General features: G+C 51.8%; 1 protein-coding gene across 1 annotated transcript; it reads left to right on the top strand.

Annotated features, from left to right (window-relative positions):
- The first annotated feature begins 1,857 nt into the window (after positions 1-1,857).
- Positions 1,858-21,436, top strand: LOC146764185 (uncharacterized). The gene is made up of 3 exons (XM_085565416.1): positions 1,858-1,944; positions 9,036-9,651; positions 21,385-21,436. Exons 2-3 carry the CDS (start codon positions 9,047-9,049, stop codon positions 21,434-21,436), a joined length of 657 nt encoding a protein of 218 aa, XP_085421542.1. The 5' UTR covers positions 1,858-1,944; positions 9,036-9,046.
- The last annotated feature ends 1,506 nt before the right edge of the window (positions 21,437-22,942 follow it).

Raw genomic sequence — 22,942 nt, 5'->3', positions numbered from 1 at the left:
AAAATGGCATTTTGCCACTTCTGATCTGCTCCCAGCTTTTGCAGCAGGGCACCAACCCCATCGCTGCAAACCACTCCCTTTTGCAAGGCACACGTGGACCTCGCTGGTAGCTCAGGGCTCCTGAAGGGGCTGCTGCAGTTGGCAACTGGAGCTGTTGTTGAACTTTTCACATTGCTTACCCCCACCATCCAAATGCCATCAACTGTCTGAGGAAGGACACAAAAATATTACCCTGGAGGGGCCAAAAACTTGGAAAAGGATGAAAGAAATGTTCTGATGATGACAATGACAATGACAAAAAAACACAATTTATTTTTGACAGCAAATGAGTACCCACAGCCCTCCAGCCCTCCCAGACTGGCAGCCGAATGGGGCCGTTTCCATGGCATGAGGAGCTGGCAGTCTGCAGAGAGAAACCAGAGAGCCACGGTCAGTCACAGAAGGCTCCTGTGCCCCTGTCCCACCACGGCCTGTGCCTGGGCCAGGCTGCTGTGTGCTCAGAGCCCAAACCTCCTGACCCATTCTCCGTTTTTAGAGAAGGGCAGAGTGGTAAGCCACATTCCATCTCCTCTGCTGAAGCACAGCCCAGCAGCCTCCTCAGCAGCTGGAAGGGCGGGATGCCCGTGTGCCTGGTTTCCTGGCTCCCCGACAGATCAGGGGTTAAACGTTGGGTGTCTCCTGGATTGTCCCCGGAAAGAGCCCATCTCTGCACCGAGCTACCTTTTTTCATTTCTAAATTAGGTCTTTCTTTCTCTGCCATCTGTGGTTTCTCCAGCCCCGGCTGCAGCCACTGGCCATATAAAACTTTAAGAATCTTTTTCTACAAGCACAACTGACTTGATGTATATTTTACATAAGCACAAATTATTCCATAACATATATTACAATGGGGCTGCAGAGATCCGCCTGCAGGTCCATGGGGATGCAGAGATCCCCTGCAGGTCCATGGGGATGCAGAGATCCCCTGCAGGTCCATGGGGATGCAGAGATCCCCTGCAGCCCCTGCAGGAGCCGGGCTGGAGCTCGGCGATGCCTGAGAGGAGGCTGTGAGCCCGCGGGCAGAGGGGCCCCGCTGGAGCAGCCTGTCCTGGCAGGACTGAGCCCGTGGCACAGTGACCCACGCTGCAGCACTCGGAGGGGGCTGTGCCCAGGGGATGGACTCCGCTCCGAGAAGTTCCTGGAGAAGTCTCGGCCGGGAGAGAGCGCAGGGTGCAGCAGGGAACGACTCCTGTCCCTGAGCAGAGGGAGAAGCCCCGGGGGATGAGCTGAGCATGGCCCCATTCCCTGTCTCCTGCCCTGCCGGGGGAGGAGGTGCAGCTGGGAGCAGGGAGGCGTGGGGAAAGCTGCATTTAAGGCTCTGCACTGACTTCTCCTTCTCCTGCTCCCAGTCTTTGGAGTTTTCTGCCAGAAATCTCTCCCCTGCCCCACCCACCCACAGGGCTTCGGGCAGGTTTCCCTTTTCGGGGGAAATCAAAGCGAAGCTCTGATGCATAACGAGGGGCAGGAGAAGTGAGGCTCCTGGGCTTCCCGCAGAGGCGGAGGCACGGGAGGCGCAGGGCCGGGAAAGCCGTGGCGGGAGGCGCGGAGAAGTTTGTTTGTGTGGGCAGCTCAATCCCGGCTCGGCCCGGGCCCGTGCCGGGGCTGTTCCTCATCTCCGGCTTTCCCCTCACGCAGCCCGGGGGCGCCGAGAGCGCGGGGCGAGGCGGGGCCGTGCGCAGAGCCCGCCCCGAGCTCGCTGCCATTGGCCGCCGGTGCCGTCAGTCGCGGTTGCGGCGCGCTGATTGGTGGGAGCGGGGCGCGGCGCGGCCCCGGCGGCGGGCTGAGGGCGGCCGTGGCCGCGCAGCGCCGCCATTGGCCGAGCGGCTGTGCGGGCCCGGCAGCGGCGGCAGCGGCCGGAGCGCGGTGAGGCGGCGGCGGCGGAGCTCGGAGGCGGCCCCGGCGCAGGTGGGAGCCGCGCTGGGCTCTGCGGGGGCTCGGGGCTGGCTGCGGGCGGAGGGGGCGGCAGGGGGCTCCGGCGGCTCGCCGGTGCCGTGTCCGGCCCGTGCCGGCCCCGGGCCGAGGGCGCTGCGGGAGCGGCTGCCCGCGGTCTCCTTCCCGCCGGGGCCGGGCAGGAGCCGCTGCCGGAGCAGCGCTGGCTCGGCCCGGCTGCTGTGGGTAGGACAGAGGGGCTGCCCCGCGGCCGGGAGCGGGCGGGGAAATTCCCGTCGCCGGAGGTTCGTGTGCCCGGAGGAGAGCGAGGAGTCCTGTCAAAGTGACTTTATTGCCGAGCAGGGGCAGAGGCCGTGGGGCATTTGCCGTGCGCTCTCTGCCGTGGCTGTAGTCCGCAGCCTCCTTTTTATCCTCATTTTCCCGGCCGCATCTCCCTCTGCCTTTGCCCACCGACTGAGTTCCTTGGAAGGTTCCGACTTCCCGAGGCGCCTGCTGCCTGTCCTCGTTAATGTGCACCCTCCTTTTGTATAACAGCCGATATTCATGGCTCTGTTAAGTCTTTGTTCTTCTCCTCGAAGTCCGGGAATGTAGCGGGACTTTGAGCAGCTCTCTGGGTCAATTTGTAACATTTATTGGAACTGATGGTTTCTCCCCTTATCTACAAGTGCCCGGCCCTATCTCCAGGCAGATTCACTCCTTGACTCTGTTTTGTCCTTCCCGGGTCCTCTTTGGTTTTGGGATTATTCTCGGTGCCCTCATTCCCTGTCCTTTTGTAGCCGTTTGTGGATCAGGAGGCCTGGCTGCCACCTGCATGCCCTGGCTCAGCTGCTGGATGAGCTGCACTGCCAAGGTGTGGAGCATGGTAAAAAGATGAGAGTTGCTGCAGCACAGAAGAGGAGAAGCAGCATTCCTTTAACCCCTGGTGTGCTGGGGAGCCAGGTACATTGTCCCCACTTTGCCCCAGCAGTGTTAATTTGCATTTCTAAAGCTCCTGTCCAGGCTACCTGTTTAAACATTAAGGGGTCACCTTTAAATCTCTTCTAGTGATGCATCCTAAAGGTGAACTTCGAAAAACCCAGATCAAAATTTTTCTATCTTTTACAGCTACGCAAAAACATAGAGAAAAAATCCCAAGATAATTCAGTTTTTTTCTAATTCCCCTCGGAAGGAAAACTCATTCTCACATCCTTTACCCAAACCTAACCAGCTATATAGAAGTATGAGTAATAAAAAAATACTCTAATGCTCTAAACTTTGCACTGAAACTTCAGGAAAAAGAAAAACTTCACTATTCTTTTTAGTGTTAGAGTCAAGGCATTCCTTGATTCTGGCCAGGATGTGCAACAAAAATCATTCCATTCTCACATAACCCGGGTGTGCCAAGAAAATAGTTCCATTACATGTGGGTTTTACTCGATTTTTCCCAAACTTGTGTAGTCTGAAGCAATCTAAATCCACTGGTTTAATGTTTTGTAGTTTCAACTTGTGCAGTTTTTAGTATTTGGTTTCCTCTTGGACCCGGATTTCTTTGCTTGTGCTGTTAATGAGGTGGGATGTGCTGGATTTCCTTCTCAGCCTTTTGCAGACCAGGTGTCTGCAGCCCTGCCGGGGGCAGTGTCTGGTGTAGGTGTTGGTTGCTGTTTGCTGCTGGGGTTGATGTTTTGCTGCTGGTCGTTATCTTTGTGGGTATCTTTTGGGCCATTCCCAGTGTGTTGAGATGTTAAACTCATCTCCACTGAGTGGTGTAACATCCCTTAACAAAACCTTTAACATTTCTTTCCCCAAGGCCAAGGCAAAGCAAGCCTGAGTAGAGAAATCAAAGGTTAACAATGTTCAAGTCTGTGAGCTGGTCTATTTTCCATGGATGCAGTGGCAGGCAGGGCAGTGTGTGAGTGTGAGTGAGAGCCAGAGTGGAATTGTCCCGGTGTGTCCCCAGCAGCTGTGGCAGTGCAGGCCCAGCGAGCACTGAAGCTGCAGCAGTGGCAGCAAGGGCTGGCCCCGGTGGCTGGAGCTGCCCAGGGAGGGTGGCCAGGCCGAGGATTTCAGCAGAGGAGGTGTGGGCAGGCCCAGGGCCTTGCCCCGCTGTGGAGCCCTGGCTGCTGCTGCGCTGCCTTCAGTGCAGGCTCAGGGGGGCCTCCCATCCTCCTGCTGCAGGCGGGAAGTGCAAATCTCCGGGGCTGCAGAGACCTGGAGCCCAGGCTGAGGGGTCCCCCTGTGTTCAGCTGTGCTGGCGGCTGTTTCTCGCCTCGGGGCCCTTGGCATGGGCCACGCCACTTGGCCACCAGTGGTGCTGCTTTGCACTCCTTAGGCAGAGCCCATGTCCTGCTTGGATGTTGGCAACAGCAAAGTGCCAAGGCAGGCTCTGTGCCAGCCCAGCTTCCTGGGAGAGATTGCACCAGAGACAGGATTCTGGCCACAGACTGCTTTAAATGTGCATCCCTTATCTCCACCCTGCACTAGGTGGAGAATTCCCAGGGTAAGGAATTCCCAAGATCAATTCCATGGGAGATTGAATATCTGCCCTGGGTCTGGCTCTTCTTCTTGTCCAAGCCAATGGCAAAAGCCGTACCCATGGCATCCTGGTTTTTATCCCCAGCTTCCAAAGGTGTTTCCTTAGTTCCCTATTCATTCTTTGTACCCATCCTGAGCTCTGGGGGTGCCAGGGATTCTGGAGGTCCCATTGTATTCCTAAAGCTGAAATAACCCCCTGAAGGATTTTTCCTGTAAAATGAGTTCTACTGTCTGATTCTATTGCTTCCACAATCCATTTTATTGGAATTATTTATTTTAGAAATACCTTAATAAGTGATCCAGTGGTTGCTGAAGAAGTCAGAATTGATTTTGCCCCCTTTTAGCTGACATGGTGTTACCAGAAGCTATTGAAGCCTTCCTGCTCAGGGCATTTCAGTGCCAGGCTCTTACAAGCACACACAGCTCTGTGGGTTTGTCCTGCGCTTTGTCTAATTCCCCTTCCTTCCTGTGAAAAACACCATTCACTTTCGTTAAAATTTTAGAACTTTATTAGTAAGAAAATAGTCATAAAAATTAGGACAATAAGAGACAATAAATGTAAACAATTATGGAGTCCGGTTGCCTGGCACTTCACCAAATAGCACACCTTGCTTATGAAGGATTACCCCTTAAAATCAATGGCCTATTGCATATTCATATATCTCATACATGATTCAAACATTTCTTTCAAACCAGGGTGTTTCTGCTTAATTTTAGATTCCCCCCCATGTTGTAAATCAGCCTTCTTAGTTCCTGGAAGTCTGAGCTTTTCTGGAAAGGAGGCAATGATTCTTTTCTGGGGTTCCAATTGTCTGTTGCTGTGATCTCTATCCAGCATCAATAATGCAAAGAATTTCTTTATTATCTTTTCCATTCCTTGAGCTAGTTACAAAAAGTATCTTATGTCACATAGTTTCTATTTTAATCTCATGCTATAGGCTAAAAACTGTATGTAGCACACTACTTAAAAGAGATTAATACAGCACTACTTAAAAGAGATTACTAAAGCATAACTTTCCAACATAACACATATAGGATTCATTTTAATATTTGCAATGAGCCAATCATATAATATGCATTTTTCATTCTTCCCTCCCTTGGAATAGGGTGTTGCTTCTAGACAACACTTGTGCTGGTTGCTTCAAAGTACTTTGAAGAGGCTCCATATCTAATTTTCCCCATTTCCCTGAGGCTGCCCACACTTGTGGGTTCACTTCAGCATAGGCCTTGCCAGACATATGACACAAAGGTACAACAGAAGTAGCCTCTGTGTCAGCTTTTATAATGTTAATTTGCATTCCCAGTTTAGCGATCAAATCCCTTCCCTGTAAACTATAGTCACAATTAGGAGCAAGTAAAAATTCTTGCATTTCAAACCCTTTCCCACATATGCTAGAAGTGGTTGAATAAAGCCACTCCTCTTTGCTACTTCTCCCCTGAATACTCAAAGACATTTTTAGCAGTTGTCCCGTTTAGGTGTAAGATTCAGAGTGTATGGAGAGGCCCCTGTGTCCATCAGGAGAGGCCTCCTCTGGATGCAGACCCAGCCTGAATGTTCTCCAGGGCTCCAGTGTGGTGGGACCCCGGTGGGATGGGAGCTCAGAGAGCCCTGCCAATCCATGTCCATGCAGGGGTGGACTTGCTCCTGCTGAGGGTGCTGCTGTCTGTGCTTGCAGTGTCCTTGTGGGCTGCAGCTGGAGCCCTGACTCCTTCCCAGGGGCTGTTTGGGTGGGCTCTGCCCTGGCCAGGAGGGCAATGCCTCTGCCAGGTGCTTGTGGCCGACCCCGTCATGCCCTGGGTGCTGGGGCCCCCTTGGGCCCTGGGGTTGATCCCTCAGGGCTGTGGGAACTCTGCCATGGCCTTTGCCTTCAGCTTGGCCTTTTGCTCATCCCTTCTTGCCTTCAGCTGCTGTGCCCTTGTGCCCAAGTGCTGCAGGGCTTCTTGTGCCACTCCTGCAGCCCCGGTCACTGCCTGTGGGTGCTCATCCTCTGAGAGCTGCTGAGCTTTCTGCAAAACCTTTCCTTTCTGCAGGGACCCAAACGAAATCCTGAACAGCAAATCCTGATCCTTCATGTGCACTCTGCATTTCCCAGCTGTTCCTTTGTGTTCCCCGTTGTGCTCAGGGTCCCTGCCCAGCCCGTGTGGCAGAGCCGGTGCCTGTCCTGCCGCAGTGTCCAAAGGCGGCCCCCCCGGCGGGCAGGGCCGGCAGCTCCCCGGGGCCGGGCAGCGGCCGGGGCGTCCCGCAGCCTCCTGGGGGCCGGGGGCCACTGCCGGCCCTGCCCGGGGCTGGTGGGGTCAGGCAGCGCCCGGCGCTGAGCCCCGGCTGCCCCACAGCCCCGGCCCGGCCCCGCAGCTCCCCACAGGCCCCAGCCCGTGCTCCCGGTGCCGCACCTCTGCGCCCGGTGCTGCCGCTGCCACCGCAGAGAAACCCCTGCCATCCTGACCTCCTGCTTTTCCTGTCTTGGGCAACTGGGAATTGAAAGTATCAGCTGGGAAATTCTGAGGAAAAAACAAAAAACGGTGCTCGAAAACAAGCCAATCCTGAGTATTTTTCTGTTCCTCCTCTTTGCCATCATCCTTTTTCTTACCACACAGATTCCTCCTGCTGCTTCTTGCCTGAACCATATTGCTGCACACTCCTCTTCACCCGATCCCTTCCCAGCACATGAACACCATACATCACCTGTTGTCCAAATCCCTTCTCCACTTCCCTCATTGCCCCACTGGGTGTCCATGTCCTTAATTACCTCTGGGGGAATTTGCAAACTACCTCAACATTCTCCCAGGGGACCCTTCAGAGACATTTTGGGATCATCATCCCTTTGGCCAGGCCTCCTCCCTGGCTTTCCCTTTTCTCCCCTCCATGGGTGCCCTGCCATGTTCACTCCCCGAGGATCCCAGGGCACTCACTGATGAGATTTTCAGTGCTCTCTCCCTGCTGACTCTTCACAGACCCCCTGATGTGTCACTCGTCTGTCTCCTGGTCACTCCCGGGTCCCCAATCAATCCCCGGTGCCGCCGCCAGCCAAGGGAGCCGATCACCCAAAGTGGGTGAGGCACCTTCAGCTGCACTCCCTGCCCTCCACCCTGGAGGATGGAAGGAATTCGGGATGAGCCCCAGGGTGTGTGGAAAAATTGACATCAGCAGAGGATTCTGTCCACAGAGCAGACAGAGGAATCCTGTAAAAGTAATTTCTTTCCTAATAAAAGGGAGAGGCCATTGGACATTCCCCATGGGATCTCTCCAATTGTTGGAAGACACAGTCTCCTTTTCATCCTAATTTTCCCAGCTGCATCTCCCTTTCCCTTTCTGTGTTGGCTGAAATACTTGAGAGCTACAGACTTGTCAATCCACCTACTGCTTACCCCTTTCATATGCACCCCACTTTTGTATAGCAGATGATATTCATGGCTCTGTTAAGGCTTTGTTGTTCTTCTCCAAGTTAATGAATTTAGCAAGACCTTGGCTGAGCAGCAGTCTGTGTCATCAAATAACATTTTCGGAAACCAATGGATTCTCCTGTCACACCCTTATGTACAATTCTCTGGCCCTGTCTCCGAGTAGATTCACAGCATCTGTTTGTAAAGACACTTTCCTGTGGTTCCTTCCATGGGGTCCCCCGTTTGTGGGACATCCCCCCTGGAGCAGGGTGTCCCCTCTGTGCTGCAGCCCCAGGGCTCGGGCAGAGCTCAGCCAATCAGAGCCCGCGGCGCTGATGACTCACCAGTTGCCAGGCAGACTCGCAGCTCCCCGCGTTCCCCACCTGGACCCACCTGCGCCCCCCCTCGGCCCCATGGCCCCGCGAGGGGAATTTGGGGAGGTGGGAGTGGGGCAGCGCCAAGGCCGGGCCCCCCCGCGCTGTCCTGGCGGGAGCGGCTGCAGTGGGGACCGAGTGCGGGCGGGAGCGGCCGAGAGCCCAGCGCTGCCCCAGCCCGACCTGCCCCAGCTCCATCCCTGCCCCTGCGCTGGGATGCTGTGGGGCTGGGGGGAAGAGGGAGCCGGCAGTGGGTGCTGGGCCTGGGGGCAGGAGGAGAAGGGAAGGAGAAGGAGGTTTGAGAAACAGAATGGTCAAAAGATGCAGGTGGCAGGAGAAGATGGGATTGTGCAGGAGAAGGAGGAATAGCAGGAGCAAGAGGAGTGTGTGGAAGAGCAGAGACACAGGAGGAGGAGGAGGAGCAGAAAGAGGAAGCAGCAGAAGGTTCCACCCCTCCCTGTGTCTGCAGCCTCCCCCCAGACCAGGAATGCTGCTCCCTCCACATGCAGCAGGTGACTGTGGAAGTGGATCCACGATTTTCATGGGGTGAATCTTGGTGTTTCTGAGCTTGCTTGGGATAAATGATTGTGCTTTGGTTTTATGTGGCAGCTGTATATTTATATCCTGGAGGAGGTTTTTCCTGAGTTGTGATGTTTAGGGAGTTTTTGATTTGTGTCTTGGAAGTTTGCGGTATTTTTGGGCTGAATCTTGGTGTTTTGGAGGTTCTTACAGACACAAGATTCCCAATGATTTCCTGAGATGAACTTGGGCAAGGTGGAACCTCCAGTCCAAGGTGCTCTCCTCTTGTTTTTTCCCCAAACCAGGATTTGTCATACCCAGGGTGTGGCTGAATGGAGGAGGAGGAAAAGCCCCGGAGATGCTGCAGGAGGAGGAGCTGCAAACCCAGCCCAGGGAGCTGTGGGGAAGAAAGAGCCCCCCTGAGCCAGGAAGGCGGGCGGAGATCCAGGCGGAGCTCGGAGCTGGTGGAGAAGCCTCATGGCAGGGAGAAGCCCCACAAGTGCTTGGAATGTAGGAAGGGTTTCAGCTGGAGATCCAACCTGATCGAGCACCAGAGGATCCACACTGGGGAGAGGCCCTACGAGTGTGGGGAGTGTGGGAAGAAGTTTCAGACCAGATCCCATCTCCTCAGTCATGAGCGGATTCACACAGAGGAGAGGCCCTTCCACTGCTCCGACTGCGGGAAGGGTTTCAAGCAAAACTCCAACCTCACCGTGCACCGGCGCATCCACACCGGGGAGAGGCCCGAGTGTGGGAAGTGTGGGAAGGGCTTCAAAGACATGTCTGGCCTGATCCAGCACCAGGTGATCCACACTGGGGAACGGCCCTATGAGTGCTTGGAATGTGGGAAGAGCTTTGGGTGGAGCTCTGCCCTGAGAAGACACCAGCGCATCCACACTGGGGAGAGGCCCTACGAGTGTCCCCAGTGTGGGAAGAGGTTTCACACCAGCTCTGATGTCCTCAAACATGAGCGGATTCACACAGAGGAGAGGCCCTACCGCTGCCCCGACTGTGGGAAGGGCTTCAAGGAAAACTCCAATCTCACTGTGCAGCGGCGCATCCACACTGGGGAGAGGCCCTACAAGTGTGGGGAGTGTGGGAAGAGTTTCTCCAGGAGCTCAGACTTGACCCAGCACCAACGGAGGCACCACTAAGGGAAGCCCTGTGAGTGCCCCGAGTGAGGGAAGAGCTTGGAGTGAGGGAAGAGAGTGAGGGAAGAGCTTGGTGTGCTGCTGCAGCTCCATCCCCCATGGGAGGATCTGGGCTGGATGATCCCCAGTGACCCCCGCTGGGCAGAGCCCTGGTGCCCCCATATGGGGAATAAAACAGAGAGTAAAGCAATGGAGCTGATAAAGGGGCCCGATATCTGAGGCCTGACTGAGCAAAAACTGTGGGAGACACAGACACAGTTTCAGTCTCCCTGGGCAAGAAATGACCAGAAAAAATGGTGCGAGTGTTTGTGATAAGATAAATGTTCCCAGGTTACTGGACGTCACCAAGAATGTGTAACCAATGGGAAATTGTTACCAAAAATAGAGCCCTCTATAAGCCCCATACAAGTAAATCCCTGTATAAACACCTGCTACACTCAGTAAAATTGGCTTTGGTCTAAACTCGTATGTCCCCGTCTCTCCATGGTGGATAACCCTGTTGTGGGTGATCCCCGTTGGGTGGGGGAAGGTGCTGGAGGGATTTCTTTCCCTTCTCCTGGTGCTGCCGTGGTTTGGTTGGTAATAAATTCCCTCCCTGTGCCCAGGCCGGGTCTGTTGTCCCCGTGCCGGTGCTCGGGGCGGGATCTCTCCCGTTCCTTCTCTGCACTGCCGGGCCTCTCCTCAGCCAATGAGAGAACGCGGTGGAGAAGAGTCAGCCAATCAGCGAGAGCGGGGCTGATGACTCACCAGTTGCCGGGCAGACCCGCAGCAGGCAGTGTTCCCCACCTGGACCCGCCCTCCCTGCCCAGGGCCGGCCCCGCCGTGGGGTCCCCCCAAGTCCCTCCCCAGTGCCCCCAGGAACTGGGCTGGGTTTAACTGGGAAGCTTTACTGGGAACACTGGGAGCAGGCGGGCAGGGGCAGAGTGACAGCAGGGCTGGGGGACACTCAATCCCCCCAAAATCAGCGTGGGGATAGAGCGGGGCGTCCCGGCAAGGCCCGAGGCCACGGGGATGGGCTGCGGCCGCCGGCGGCTCAGGAGCTCTGTGGGCAGAGAAAAGGGGGTGACACCGGGCTGGGGGCCCAGCGTAGCACACACATTCCAGAGGAGGGGGGACATGACTCACGGGACCCCCCAGACTCTCTTGCACAGGTAGAACCCGATCCCCAGTGCCAGGAAGACAGAACCCAACTCAGGAGTCTCCAGTTCCTGTCAGCATCTTGCTGCGGCAGCATCCAGCAGCATCTCTGGGTGGTCCGCAGGGGTCAGGATCTCCCAAAAACTCTCACAGACACCCAGGCCCCTCCAAGCACCCTCCAGGTCACTCCCAGCCCACTTAGGATCCCCTGAAACCTCCCTCTTGATCCCTTCGTAACCTCCCCAGGACCCACCAAAGCCCCTCCTGTCCCTCTCAGGATCCCACAGCCTCCTTACAGTCACCCCCACTGCCCCAGGACCTCCAAATCCTCTCCCAGTCTCTTCCCAGTGCCCACCAGGACCCTCAGAACCCCATCCCACCCTCCCCAGTATCCTTCAAACCTCTTCTTAGCCCTTCCAAACCCCCAACCTCGTCTCCCAGTTGAAACCAGGCTCTCTCCATCTCCCTCCCAGGTGCTCCCAGCACATCCCAGTGGCTCTCCCAGCACCCCCAGTTCCTCCCCCGTACCCCAGTTCTGGCTCACAGGGTGTTCCAGACTGAGGTGAGCCCACCCTGGGTTGGGGTTTCCAGCAGCACGAGGAGCTGGTGGGTCCAGTCCCCGTTGGGGACCACGTCGGTGGCCACCACAGAGAGCTCCTGCTGGCCCTGGAACCACCTCAGCTGGATGGGAGCAGGCGGCCGGGGCCGGGCCGGGAGCTCGAGGGCAGCAGAGAGATGGACACGCTGGGGGGCAGTGGGAGAGAGTGGGTGTAATAAATAAAAAGGTCGTTGTTCATCAAAATGAGTGTTAAAGGAGACAAGAATTTGAACTGAGTAGGGAATGCAACTAGCATAGAAGACTGTGTAACTAATTATATACAAGTTAACTTTTAGGCCAAGGACAATCTGCAAGGAAGATGAGGAGCCTTCATTCCTATGACCACCAAGGCAGAAAAAAAGACCCCCAGCAACCAATTGCACCAGCACAGAGTGCATCAAGAGAAAATACGTCAACTGGAAATAAAAAAGGGACGTATAAAAACAAAAAGGTCAAAGGGGGAAGGTGCTCCGTGGCAGAGCAGAGGCTCCCTGGCAGCCCAGCGCTGTTCTTTTGCTTAATACCACTTGCTTAATTAATTCTTGTTAATTGATTTATCTGTAATTAGCCTCCCCAGTTGAATTTGTCCGTAACAAATTTGGTGCCGTGACTCGGATAAGGGCGACCGGGTGGGAATTCCTAATCAGGGAGGCGCCCCGCTGCCTCTGCAGCGGCCCTGGTGCAGGCTTTTCCTTCCCAGGCCCTTACCGACGAACCCAAATTCGGTATTGAGCACAAGGGATACCAGTAACCCCGTAATCTTTGTGCACGAAGCCGGGCGAAGACGCAGGACAGCGTGAGTATAAAAGTGGGGATCCGCTGGGTTGGGCTGGGATCCCAGGACATAACGCGTGAGATGTCCTTGTAGGACGAGGCACGGGCAGAGCTCTGAGTAGTGCGGTTTGCAGAGCCCGCGAGGGGCTGGGCACCAACAGGGGCCGCGAGTGTGTGTGTGCCTGAAGGTGTCCTGGGAGATGGGACAGAGGAAAAGCAAGCCCTCTGCTTCCATGGGGACGGGGACCCCGGTAACGCTTCCCCAGATCCCCCCTGACAGTCCGTTAGGTCTAATGATAAAATCTTGGGATGAATATCCTTCAAGGAAAGGGAAGGCTAGGGCAAAAATGATACATTATTGTATAAAAGAATGGGGAGGAAAACAAATCTGTAGTGATAATTTATTTTGGCCACTGTTTGGAAACTTCAAGGTCTGGATTTACCAGGCATTAAACATTTATGTAAACTCTAGAGAACCTTTTGATATTGAAGAGAGCAAGTTTGCTGCTCTCTGGATAGTGGGGGAAGCAAGAGCAAAACTTTTTGCCTTAAGCACCCAGGGAGGGAAAAAGAAAAATAAAAAGCCTGAGGAAGTTCCAATTGCACCCCTTCTACCATACATACCTCCCCCTCCTCCACCCCGACCAGCACCACCCGCAGTCTACCCCGATTTAGATCAAGGGGGAGATTTTGAGAACCAAGAGGTAGAAATCCCAGAGCCGATCCCTGAGGAAAATCGCTGAGTTACTCGTAGTCTAACAAGGGGGGAAAGAGAAAGGGAAGGGCAAGCTCTATATCCATGAAGGGAAGTAGCTTTGGGAATGATCCCTAACCCCAGTGCTGGTCAGCAGGGACAACCAACCCAAATTCTGAGAATAGTTATGTGGAGGTACCTCTCAACTCAGGAGATGTGAGGGAGTTCAAGAAAGAAATGGGAGCATATGGGCCAGATCTTAAAGGAATTTTCTGACCCTAAAGCCTGGGACTTCCCATGTGAACAAATTCAGAATCCAGCTGAGGTGGCAATGTACCTGAAAGAGGAATGCCATGATAAGTCTGAGGAGAAAAATATTGCAGCAAGCTGGGCCCTGGCATGTGCTTATCACACCCTGCTAGATACTGTAGGGCAGCAGACAGAGGAAGGGGGGCAGGGAGATAAATCAGCAGCGATCCCAGTCACTCAGGCTGCAGCCAACAGCCCCGGCTCGAAGCCAGCAGCTAAACCAGACAGTGAGCCTAAGCCAGCAGCTAAACCAGACAGGGAGCCTAAGCCAGCAGCTAAACCAGACTGTGAGCCTGAGCCAGCAGCTAAACCAGACTGTGAGCCTCAACCAGTGGCTGTTGCTATGAGCACAATGGGCCAGTGATGCCTCAGGCCATCAGGGCAGAGATGCCACCTACAAGTGGGCACAAGACCGAGGGGTGGATCTAACCATGGACAGTATTTCTCAGGTGATCCATGACTGTGAGACCTGTGCTGCCATCAAACAGGCCAAGCGGGTGAAGCCCCTGTGGTATGGTGGGCAGGGGTCCAAGTACAAGTATGGGGAGGCCTGGCAGATTGACCACATCACACTGCCCCAGACACGCCAAGGCAAGCGCTACGTGCTCACCATGGTGGAAGCCACCACTGGATGGTTGGAAACGTACCCTGTGTCTCATGCTACAGCCTGTAACACCATCCTGGGCCTTGAGAAGCAGGTCCTTTGGAGGCATGGTACCCCTGAGAGGATTGAGTCAGACCATGGGACTCATTTCAAGAACAGCCTTATCAACACCTGGGCTAGGGAACATGGTATTGAGTGGGTGTACCACATCCCCTACCATGCACCAGCTGCAGGCAGAGTGGAGAGGTACAATGGACTGTTAAAAACCACCTTAAAAGCATTGGGTGGGGGATCTTTCAAAAATTTGGAGCAGCATTTAGCAAAGGTCACCTGGTTAGTTAACAGCTGAGGTTCCACCAATCGAGCAGGTCCTGCCCAGTCTGAGGCCCTGAATATAGTAGATGGAGATAAAGTCCCAGTGGCACATGCCAGAGGTTTGTTAGGGAAATCAGTGTGGATCAATTCTGCCTTGAGTACAGACAAACCCATTTGTGGGATTGTCTTTGCTCAGGGACCAGGTTGTACATGGTGGATAATGCAGAGAGATGGAGCAACACGATGTGTACCTCAGGGGGATCTGATTGTGGGGTGAGACTCATTTGCAAATATCTCTGTTTGCTGGATGTTGCTGCCAGTGTCTGTGCATGAAAACACACAGACATGAGACAGAAAGAAATGTGTAAGTGTCAAAGGTTTGAGCAAGTGAAATAGAAGGAAATGTGTAAGTGTTGAAGGTTTGAGTAATTGAGATGGAAGGAAATGTGTATGAGTAAGTGAAAGATGGAAGTTTTAACTTGATGAAGTTTTTACATGATGTTGAAGATATGGAGATAAGGGGTGGAATGTCCCAGGGTGAGGTTCTGGTGTTTGTATCTCCAATCGTGGGTTCTGTTCATGTTTGATATTCTGTTCTGTGCTTTCAGAACTGACTCTGAAAGTGAAGGTTTGTTTTGCCTTGTTATCAGCCGGCTCACCTCCCCCCATGCTCTGCTGTCTAGAAGAGGCCAGTGCTGGCTGGCTTTTGCTTTACTTGGCTTGCTTGGCTTGCTTCTGCTTTTGCCTTTGCTTCCTAGTTAGTTTAGCTGAGCAGTCCAGTTCTTTCCCTGGACTGTTTCTTTTCCTTTCCTCTTCCTGAATACCATCCAACCTGCTCCGGACTGGGATCTGGGAAACACCGAGGAGCACCAGGAGCCTGCGCTCTGTGATCCGCAGCAGCCATCCCCAGTGCCCAGAGCAATCCCCAGCGCCCAGACCCGGGCGACCACTCCCAGGAGAGACTTTCTGGATTTGTCATCTCTGCAGAGTGGTGAAAGAGTTTTGTTGTCATCTGTTGTTGTTCATTTTTTTAGTGCTGGGAAGGGTTTTGTTTGTTAAATAAACAGGTTCTTTTCCACTTCTCTCAGAGAAAATTCTTCCCGAATCAGGTGGGTGGGGAGGGGCCATGGGGGTTTCTTTTCTGGGGGCTCCTTCCAGAGGTTTCTCTCCCAAATTTGCCCCAAACTAGGACAAATATTTTGCTTCCCATTTCATGGCTGGAGAGAGGGAAAAAAAAAAAAACAAACTCATTCTAATCATATTTTGCTTCCAATTACTTTGTGTTAGTATGGAGCAGTTACTGGCTTTGTTGTTTGAATTCATAGTGTCTTTTTAGAGTGGAGGCCTGTATGTGTTTCTGGTCCCTAGGGTTTTTTATAGATCTTAATCCCTCTATGGTCCCTAGGTTTATTTTCTTATCCAGGAATAGCTCCAGTATTGTCCCTAATACGTAGTTTTTGCAGTAGAAGGCCACTGACCAGAATATCCATCAGGTTGGGCTTGGGTGTAATGGCTTTCAGGGGTTTATGAAGGTGCTGAAGTCTGTTCCAGGAATGCATGGCTCATGGTCATGGTTGTGCAGCCAGTTTGTTAGAGGGGAAGCAGGGGATGAGGCTTTTCAGATGTTGCTTTCCTTCTTCTCCTCTGAATCTCTCAACTCCCTATTAGAGAATGTTCCGTTTCCCCTGACTGTTAAAGAGACCATCTTCCTGGTGTTTAATCTGGTAAGCTTTCGCTCTACAGTCTGCAGTCTCTCTAGAATGAGGGCTGAGATTTCTAGAGGGGCTGAAGAGACTCCTGACCCAGGAGTAGACCCAGGTGTGAGAAATCCTGAGTGGTGTGGGAAATGGGGGGGACGGGAATTGGCACATAGACCGTTGTCATGGTTTGACACTGGCACAATGCCAGTGCCCCCATGAAAATGTGATCCCTCCCTTGAATGCTGTGAAGTGGAATCTAGAATAGAGCAAAGCAGGCCCAAGCTTAATAACAGAAAAAAAACTTTATTAAACTACTACTACAAAAGAAAAGAGAAAACTAAAGAAGGAGAAAAAAAACACACAAAGATCAAATGAAAACCTTGCAAAACATTCCTCTCCCCACCACCCAACTCCAACAAACCACAGTGAGACACAATCTGGACCCCAATCAGGTTTCCACCCTCCAAAAAATCGACACTCAGTCCATCAAGGGAACAGAGTCTCTCCTGTGCCACAGACCCCCCAAGAAACACAGCTCCACATCCTGTGTTTCCATGTCACACATGGCACCGCCCGGAGAAAAAGTCTGCCATGGTGACCCTTCTCCTTGCCATGCACAGTGCTCTCACCACAATGCATGGATGGTCACTGCCTTTAGGATTTTTCCTTTCAAGGATGCCCTGCCAAGAGGGGAGAAAACAACAGTTCAGTTTTTCATTGTTTGGGACCACAGTCCCCCCCATTTTCCCCTGGGGCCGAGGGCTCAAGAACAGAGATCTTCTTCTTTTCTCTTTCCTTTCCAGGGCAAGGGGGTGCCACCACAAACCCCCTAACCTTTTCTCTGTTCACTCCAATTTTGTCTTTTTCCCAGCCGAAGCAGGTCTCTTGACTCACTGGCATCCTCCCAAAACACAGTCCCTCTTGAAGGAGAAGATTGGTTCAGGTTGTGGCTAACACGGAAAAGTCCAGCCAAAAGCCACTCCTTGTCCCCCTCCCCTCTAGAATTCCTCCTTCCAACATCCCAGGGTCCAAGGTGTCCCTCTTCCTCTCTTTCAAACCGAGGAGGGGAAAGGAAAATTCACAAAGCTTTCATTTTCTCAAGAAAGGGTTAAAAGTCCGAACTCCCAGGGATGGCTCGATGCCCGGACATCCAGCAACTCCCACACAACTGGGCACCTTGGAGCTCCCCCCGCTCCTCCTTCCTTGTGGTGGAATTGCTGACAGGACAGGATCGCCGCCGTCTCTTTCTCTCTCCCCCTCCGGAGAGAAACCGGGGGGGGGAAATGGAGACATCCCAGATTTCTTCCACCCTTCCATCTGCAGGGGCCAGCCCGGTTCCAGTCCTTCCACCACCCTTGGGGCCTACCTTTCAGGCCATGGGGGCTTCCCCTCCCCCACCCAGCTTGTGGCTGGGCAGGGGAGGTTTGCACTGCACGCTGACCGGAACCAAAGAGAGTGAGTTCACCTGGGAATTCTGCTTTCAACCCCTCTGTGTTCTCAGAGGTGTGTCTACTTTCAATTGGTCAATATCTAAATTGACCTCTTCCTTCCGGAAAAAAATTCTCTTTCCGTGTCAAACCACGACACTTCCTGATCCACTGCCCCAGACAAGAGAGAAATCAAGGCAGAGCCATGGTTTGTCAGGACTTGTTTGATCCGAATGAGCCCCATGATGCATTTGGAGCTGAGCCCTGGAATCTCACAGCCTGAGAGGAGATTGCACAAACCTTTACAGGAGTAAAAGTCAAGAGGAAACACCCAAGGTGTCTCAAGGCATTAATGGGACCCACTGAGGTCCATCCCCAACACAGAGTCTTCGTGGATTCCTTGGAAAGAGAACTGGAGACCAGGATGGCACAAAAACCTCTCAGAAACTGAAAATGGCACAAAAACCTCTCCGTTTTGAAAGGACAATCCAAAGTACCCTAAGAACCTTGAGGATCTCAAAGCATTAATGAGCCCCACTGAGTGTCAGTACAAAGCTCTCATGGGACTCCTTAAAGCAGATAATTGGGGCCATGATTGCATAAACCTCTCAGAGACTCCAAGGCAAAAGCCAAACCCAAAGTCCTTTGAAAAGCCTGCAGTCTCTGGGAGCATGAAGGAGCCCCCAGGGCCATTCCTGACCAAGGCTCCCCAGGGACTCCTTCCAGCAGATCCTTGAGGCCACTGGGATGTGGGCATGGGGGGGATGCTGAGGGCAGGACCAGGGGCTGACAGTGCCCAGCCTGGCTGGGGCTGTGCCAGGAGGCCCCAGGGCCTCAGGACAAGGTGTCTCCTCACAGCCCTTGGTGGCACAGACCCTGCTGTGCCCCAGGGCACCAAGACTTGGCTTCTCTTTGTCCCCACCTGCCATCAGTGCCTCCAGTTCTCTGCTCTGCCTGGGGCCTGGGGACACTTTCTCAGTCATGTCTCTCGGTGGGACCCATTAAAAGTCCCAGAAACTTTGGAGTTGGATTCTGACTTGGAGTTCTGCAGAGGTTTCTGCAGCTCCCTCTCAGGGCCTGATGTTCAGGGCCTGAGCACAAAGCCCCAGAGGTTCATTAAAGTCCTTGTGCTGTGTCTGTGCTGCTGAGCTGGGCCGGGCTCCTGGCACAGAGGGTGATCCTGGTAACCAAGCAGAGCTTCAAAAGCACATTTCTCTTGCTGAGCAGCTCTTCTCCCAGCCCAGCAGGGCTGGGGCACTGCCTGCAGCCAGCCCGGGCACAGCACAGAGGCACAGAGAGCTTCAATCAGTCAGGGCTGGGAAGGGGCTGAGAAGTGCCTGGGGCAGAATCACTGCCAGCCCTTGGCACAGGAACCTCTGGCTGCAGGACAATGCAGCTGCAGCTCCTGGAGAGATCTCCTAAAGCTGGAACATCCCAATGCCCACAGACCCTGTGAGTGCATTCTCTGCTCATCTCTGTGCAGAGCAGCCAGGGGTGCCCAGGGCTGTCCTGCAGAGCAGGGTCCTGCAGCCCAGGGCGCTGTGCTGGGCCAGGGACTCTGCTGCCTGCCAGGGACAGCTCTCAGCCGGCCCTGGAGCTGCTCCCAGCGCTGGCCAGGAGCTGTGGGGGGAAGGAGCCACCCTGAGCAGGGCAGGTGCTGCTGCTGAGAGGGGCTGGCTGGGGCAGGGCTGCTCCCAGCTCCAGACCAGCCTGGGCACAGCTCCGGGGGACACTTCCCAAAGAAGGTAAGCCTGGGATTGCTGTAAAGGTCAGGAGCTTTCCTGAGAGTGTTTTCAATTTTCTGCTTGGAGAAAGATGATGAAGTTGTGATGATGATAAAAATATTTTTGCTTTTTATATATTTTTCATATATTCATAGTTCTGTAAATTACTGTTACGTAGTTTTAAAATTATAATCCTTAACTAACTCTATTAAGCTCTTAAATAACTTTTTAACTACTATTATATATTTAATGTATTTATGATCCTTAATTAACTCTAGTATGTTTCCTTACCTTATCTTAGATTTTAGAACTATAACCTGTCTAAATACATTTTTAAAGTGCTATATAATTTTTTTATCAGAGAAAGAACCCACAAGAAGAGTATTTTGGGGTTTGAATGTGAGCAGTGATAAGAAAAACTGGGACAAATAAGGCCCTGGACTTATTCCAGTGGGTTGAGCCAGGGGTGTATAACTGGGTACTGAATCTGCCATTGGATGTTCCTGTTAAATATCCTAAATAATCAACATTAACAAATTGTTGAAATCAGGGGCTGGGTGTGCCTCATCCCCACTGGGACACCTGGAAACTTCCAATAAAGGTCTGTTTTTTACTTTACTGTTCTAACACTGTTGCAAGGGTTCTTTTTTTTTCTCTTTTGATTATAGACAACAGGGGGATGAGAGAAGCAGAACAGGAATTGTAATCCCAGAATCACAGAACATTCTGAGTTGAAAAGGAAACACAGGATTGTTATAAACGAGCACAATAGGCTGTCAAATCCAATTAAAAGGATTTATTAATAGCAGAAAGCGAAAGCAAACCAGCGCGCGCTGGGCGGCAGTCGTTCCAACTACCGCGCCTAGCTCTCCGTTTCCCCCCCACTTATTGGGTTGTCTCTTCCGGGTGTGTGACGCTCTGGTGACGCTCCAGTGTCTCTTCTGCGCAGGCGCACCCTGTTGTTAGGTGGTTGTTCTCTGCCTCTTGATGGCGCCAGTGGTCTTCTTTAAGGTTGTCTCTGCGACCTGGAAATTCCCTCAAAAACAAGAAATGTTATCTCGAGGCACGTTTACATGTTTTGCCAAGTCTGTAACGGAACTATCCTTGAAACATATCTATTTGCTTAGGTGTTTGGGTGCCTAGCAGCAGCTTTTTCAAAACAGTTCTAACTCCCTAAAAACTTCGTAACGAAGTCGACCTTGAAAGATAGTCACTGGAATGCATGAGATAGACACTGGAATGCCTGACAAGATGAGAACATGTTCAGACAAGTAAAAGCTCTAATTAAAACTCTATTCTGTGAATATGAGAGACTCTATATGAACAAAAAGGCCTTATTTTCCTAACAATATCCCCCCTTTTTATTTTAACCTCCTTTTTGTTCATTAAAGCGTTCTAATTCTCTCTTGCTCAACTCTAAATACTCTTCAGTCTCTACTTCGCTAAGTGGCTCATACTTTGGCTTTACTATCATTAAATGTGCAGCTTCTAACCTATTTTTCACTAGTGTAATAAGTTTGCTAAGAATACATGGTCCAAAAGTAAGTATTAGAATTAGTAAAATTACTGGTCCTGCAAGGGTGGATAATAGAGTGGTCAGCCAGGGAGAATATGTAAACCAGGATTCATACCAACTTTGCTGGGATTCTCTTTCTCTTTTTCGTTGTTCTATTTGTTTGCGTAACTCAGCCATCGTGTCTTTCACAATACCTGTGTGATCTACATAAGCGCAACATTCTTCTTGTAAAGCAACACATAGTCCCCCTTGCTGTAAGAACAACAAATCTAATCCCCTTCGGTTTTGGAGGACTACCTCAGAAAGGGATTTTACTGATTTAACTAGTTCACTTATGGCTTTATCTATTCTACTTAGATCTTCATCTACAGATGTGCGCAGAGCTTTCATACCTTGGGTTTGACTTACCAGGGAGGCGACCCCTGTTCCGACTCCCGCTCCTCCTATGCTGAGTAAGATTGCTACCGTTAGTGCTGTAAGTGGTTCTCTCTTAACCAAGTAGTGTTCAGGGGTTTGTTGATGTTCTAACACGTATTCTTTTGGGTGGTATACGATTCTGGGGATTATTAGAACTTGAATGCAGAAGTCTGAATTATTAAAGGCTTTTACCGATAGGCAGGGTGTAACTCCAAGTTGTTGACATACCCATTTAGTATTGACTGCTGGCATAAGCCAATCAAAGGGCTTGTCTGTTCTGCTAATGCTCATTGTTGTGTTGCAGAGGTGTTGCATATCTGCAGGAACTTTTCCTACGCATCTTCCTTGCCCACTAACTTGGGACAAGGTAATGCCTGGAACATTATCTCCTTCTTTTTTCCAGAGACACTCCTTTGGATTTGTACCATTTATTTCCCTTGCTTTGGATGTAATCCCAATAGCTTCATAAAAGGGTGGATTTATCATATAGCAAAGCCAACATCCTTTAGTTAGGTTAGGATGGGTATGATTTAGAACCCCAAAAGTAGCTTGCATGATTTTCCATAAAGTTGTATACTTCTGCACTAATAACTGAGGTTCTTGATTACCTTTGTCTATAACATTATCTCTGGCTTTATTACTTTCTTTTAAGTCATTGCTTATTACTGGGTTTGGGCCTATAGGGCTAGGGTCGTGCGGCGCTACTTCCTTTTTTATTTGAATCAGATTTCCCGGATCATGTCCTTCTATCCAATGCCTAACTCCCCATGTTTTGCCTATTAACCACCCAGAATCGCTTGGTTGAGTGACATTTAGGTAAAGAAAGGTGCAGTTCCCAAGTAAGTTTTTCCCAGTCCAAGGCCACTCTCGTGGTCGTTTACATCCTACTGGTCCATGTCCTACCTTTAAATATTTGTCTAATCCCCCAGCCGGAGCCCACGCTGATGCTATTGTTTCACAGCCCCAATAGGCACAATAATAATGTTTGGGGTAATTACAGTATTGCTTCCCTGGGTTTGAAGCGGGGCACATATAGAAGCTTGTTAAGTTTAACAGTCGCCCGCATTTTAAATTCCGAGTTAAATCACAGATTCCAACTTTGAAGCTCGGTGCTCCAGGTCCCGTTATTGTTTGTAAAATATGACGGGTATCGTGATCCTCCCATCTGCTTAAGGTCCATTTAAAGGGTTCATGTGAATTAGCTGTAGCACTCTGAAGGGGAAACCATACAAACATAAAAACCCATAGGATTGAGTGATACGCACTGCAGGGGAGGATGTTACTTATCATGCTCAGTTTTACATTCCCATTTTCCCCCATTCCGTTGTCACCATTCTCATACTCATGATGATTTACGTTCTCTTTCAAGGTTTGGGAGGGCCCCTCATCCCCACTATCTACCTCTCTGTCTCGCCTGTCAACTTGGTTGCTACAAGTTACAGGGCAAGCCATCTTCCCGACAGCAGAGATATTCTTCAGGGGTGGGATTGTTCCCTCTCTCCCACTTTGATCTCCGGGAGATCCAATTTTTTGTATTCAACTGTGGAGTGTCGCACCTGAGTTTTTTAACTAATTTGCGACACTTAACCTGGACTATATCCGTGAGAAACGGACCCAGGGGCTCGTTGGAATGGTAACAGTGGAATTCAGGGTTTATTCCCTTTACGAAAACCTCCCACCACTCAGGGGATCCTTTAGTCAATTCTCGAGTGGCAACCTTGTAATTTAGTACTTCAGATGTCAATTTGCGCTGCTCCAGCCAGCAGCGTTGACATACACTTTTTGGAGCTCTCCCCTTTCTGCAGTGAGCCCACCACAATCCTTTACAGATTTTGCAGGAAAAACAGGCAAAAGGGTAACAA

The sequence above is a fragment of the Lonchura striata genome, chromosome 36 (assembly GCF_050655825.1).
Source record: "Lonchura striata isolate lonStrDom1 chromosome 36, ASM5065582v1, whole genome shotgun sequence".
In the NCBI taxonomy this organism is placed as follows: domain Eukaryota; kingdom Metazoa; phylum Chordata; class Aves; order Passeriformes; family Estrildidae; genus Lonchura; species Lonchura striata.
This window is presented reverse-complemented; position numbering and strand designations above follow the sequence as displayed.